The 3,475-nt window shown below is 42.0% G+C and overlaps 1 protein-coding gene across 1 annotated transcript; it reads left to right on the top strand.

Annotated features, from left to right (window-relative positions):
* The first annotated feature begins 1,978 nt into the window (after window positions 1–1,978).
* Window positions 1,979–3,007, top strand: LOC148586737 (uncharacterized). The gene has a single exon (XM_088514301.1). The coding sequence runs from the start codon at window positions 1,979–1,981 to the stop codon at window positions 3,005–3,007; it is 1,029 nt and encodes a 342-aa protein (XP_088370427.1).
* The last annotated feature ends 468 nt before the right edge of the window (window positions 3,008–3,475 follow it).

Raw genomic sequence — 3,475 nt, 5'->3', positions numbered from 1 at the left:
GCAATGTGGTGAAATTATTAGCAATAGTTGGTGTGCCCATAATCCCCTTACAAATCCATGGAAAGGCCTAAACAACAAAATGTACAAATGTAAGCAAGGTTTGCTGAGTTGGCGACATGAAATGGTGGGCAAGCCAAATCAAAATTTCATTGACCAATATGACAAACTGATCAATATACAAGGAGAGGAGAATGATCCAAATTTGGTACAAGCCTTAATAATCCAGAATGATCTCAAAAACCAAATGGAGCAAGAAGAGTTGAAGTGGAGACAACGAGCAAAGGTTGATTAGTTGACCCTTGGCTATAGGAATTCAAAGTTCTTCCACGCTTGCGCCAACCAAAGAAGAAAGGTGAATAACATCAGCCACATTACTGATGACAGGGGAGGGATTTGTAACATGGAAGAAGAGATTGGGGGAGCATTTGTGGATTATTTTGAGAGATTGTTTACGTTAGGGGGTGGTGGGAATTTTGAGAGGTGCTTGGATGCATTAGATGTGTGAGTCATGGGCCCTATGAAAGTGTCTTTGATGAGGCCGTTTACAGTGGACGAGATTAAGTGCGCCCTGTTTCAGATGTCTCCCCTTAAAGTCCCTGAACCAGATGGTTTCAATGCTGAATTTTTTCAGAAAAATTAGGACACAGTGGGCCCGAGGTTTGCAAAGCTATTCTCTATTCTCTCAATAATGCTGTCATTAATAGTGAGTTGAATTCCACTTTTATAGCTCTTATACCTAATACCAAAAACCCCACATGCGTAACAGAATTTTGACCCATTAGTCTTTGCAACGTTCTATAGAAAATAATTTCAAAGGTCCTTGCTAATCGACTTAAGATTGTTTTGTAGCATATTATATCTCAGTCACAGAGTGCTTTTATTCCTGGGAGATTGATCACGGATAATGTCTTGGCAGTGTATGAGACCCTACATACGATGCACTCTAGGATGAGGGGAACAAAAGGTTACATGGCGGTTAAAATAGATATGAACAAGGCGTATGATAGGGTGGAATGGGGTTTTCTGGAGGCGGTGATGGGGAGGTTGGGTTTTGCACAAATTGGATCAAGCTCATTATGATGTGTGTTACCATAGCTCATTATGCAGTTTTGGTGAATGGGGAACCTACGGGAAGGATTATTCCGTCCCGAGGTACTTGGCAAGGCGATCCTATATCCCCGTACCTTTTTCTCTTTTGCGCAGAAGTGCTGAGCTCCTTACTATCACAGGCGGATAGAAATGGTGCATTGAAGGGGGTTCCTACATCTAAGAGGGGACCTCGCCTTAACCATTTATTTTTTGTTGACGATAGTTTATTATTTTGCAGAGCTGACATATGCCATTGGAACAGGTTGTCCAGCCTTCTCAAAAAATATGAGCTTGCATCGGGCCAGAAATTGAATACTTCCAAGACCGCTATCTTTTTTAGTCATAATACCTCTGTGGAGGATAAGTTTAAAATCATTGAAGAATCAAGAATTCCTAGTTCACAACGTTATGACACATATTTGGGTTTGCCTACCTTGGTGGGTAGATCGCGGACCTAAGAGTTCAAGGGAATCATTGATAAAGTGTGGAAGAGACTTCAAGATTGAAAGCTAAAATTCATCTCTCAAGCAAGGAGAAAAATCCTTTTGAAGATGGTCATACAAGCCATTCTGACCTATTGTATGAGCGTCTTTATGCTTCCCAAAGTATTGTGTTCCAAAATTAATTCCCTTATGCAAAAGTTTTGGTGGGGTGATGGTCGAATATCGTGGATGAGCTGGAGCAAGATGGGCGTAGCAAAAGCAAGTGGAGGAATGGGCGTCCAGGATTTTATTTGTTTCAATAAGGCCCTACTTGCTAAGCAGTGTTGGCGTCTATGGCACAATCCGGACAGCCTAGTATCAAAAATCTTGAAGGTGAAATACTACGCCAATTGCTCTATTCTAGAAGCTAAAGTGGGAAATAGGTCGTCGTCCCGTGGAGAAGCATCATGGGATCGTGTGAACCGGTCAAGGACGGAATGTATTGGCGGATAGGGAATGGTGAAACAACGTGTATCAAGGGGGAGAAATGGGTCCATCTCCCTACCACTTACTACATCCAATCACCTCGTAGGCTTCTTGCTTCAAATGCCAAGGTTTGTGAACTCATTGACAGAGACACACAATGGTGGAACAAGGATTTAATTGAGGCGGATTTCCTTCCTCATGAGGTGAAGGCAATCCTCTCGATCCCCTTAAGCTGTACCAATCAGTGTGACATAGTAATGTGGAGGGGCACGATGAAGGGTGTGTTCACTACGAATGTGGTGGAGGAAATGTGTTCGATCTGCGATGAGGAGGAACTTAGACTGTTCGTTGGAATTGCGAGGAAAGTCTGGTTTCGTCGGAACAATGTACTGCATGGTAGTTCGTTTACCCACCCGAGTATACTGGTCCAACAAGCTATCGCTGCCAGGGCGGAATTCGCGGAAGCAAATGCTCAAGCCAAAACCGTTCCTGAAAAAACCGTTGATGCACTGCCTATGTGGACAGCTCCGCAGCAAGGATGGGTAAAACTAAACTGGGACGCGTCCCTCTGCCAAAAACGTGGTTTGGTCTGCATGGGGGGAGTGATTCGAAACTGGAGGAGGAGGGTGTTGGCTGTCAGGTGCCTATATAGAGCGGGGTTTCTTGAACCCATGGCAGCAGAGGCTTGGGCGGCGGGCCAGGCTTGGCAATTTGGGAAGGAGATGGGTTTCTCTCGTCTAATTTTGGAAGGTGATGCAAAGCTGGTGGTGGACGCTATTAACTTAGAGGCTACAAATTGGAGTAAGATAGGCCATCTGGTGCTAGACATCCGAAATCTTTTGAAAGGTTTCGAACAGTGGAAGGTTCAAGCTGTGGGACGTGAAGCGAATAATGTGGCGCACTGTGTCGCCAGACTTGCCAAAAGGGTACAAATCGCAAGGACGTGGAGGGGAAAATACCCTGATTGTATCCATGAGCTGGTAATGAAGGAGTTTATTACTCCTTTCTGATAGTGGTGTCAAAAATTACCGGGAAACCGGGAAACCGTGGTCCCGGTTCCAGTTTGAAAAATCCAATAACCGGGTACCCGGTTCTGGTACTGGTTTTTGGTACCATTATCGGGAATATCGAAACCGGGATTCCATTTTTTTTATATATATATATATATATATATATATATATATATATATATATATATATTCACTTGGGTTTAGGTTTAGGGTATTTTAAAAAATTAAATTTTTAATTTCTAAGGCCCAAATAGGCAAAAACATTAATTTTTTAGGATTTTTGGACTTTTTTAGGTTTGTTTTTTAATTATTTGGAACAATCACAACAAAACCCCTTTAATTTAGACAAAAAAACTAAAAGATTTTTTAAAAAATAAGTCAACTTATGAAAAAAAAAATTGGCTTATTTTAGGCCCAATACCTAAAATAAGCCCAAAAACTAATTTTTTTTTAAAACCGGTTATTGTG

This window comes from Corylus avellana, chromosome 3 (assembly GCF_965113065.1).
Source record: "Corylus avellana chromosome 3, dhCorAvel1.hap1.2, whole genome shotgun sequence".
Lineage (NCBI taxonomy): Eukaryota > Viridiplantae > Streptophyta > Magnoliopsida > Fagales > Betulaceae > Corylus > Corylus avellana.
This window is presented reverse-complemented; position numbering and strand designations above follow the sequence as displayed.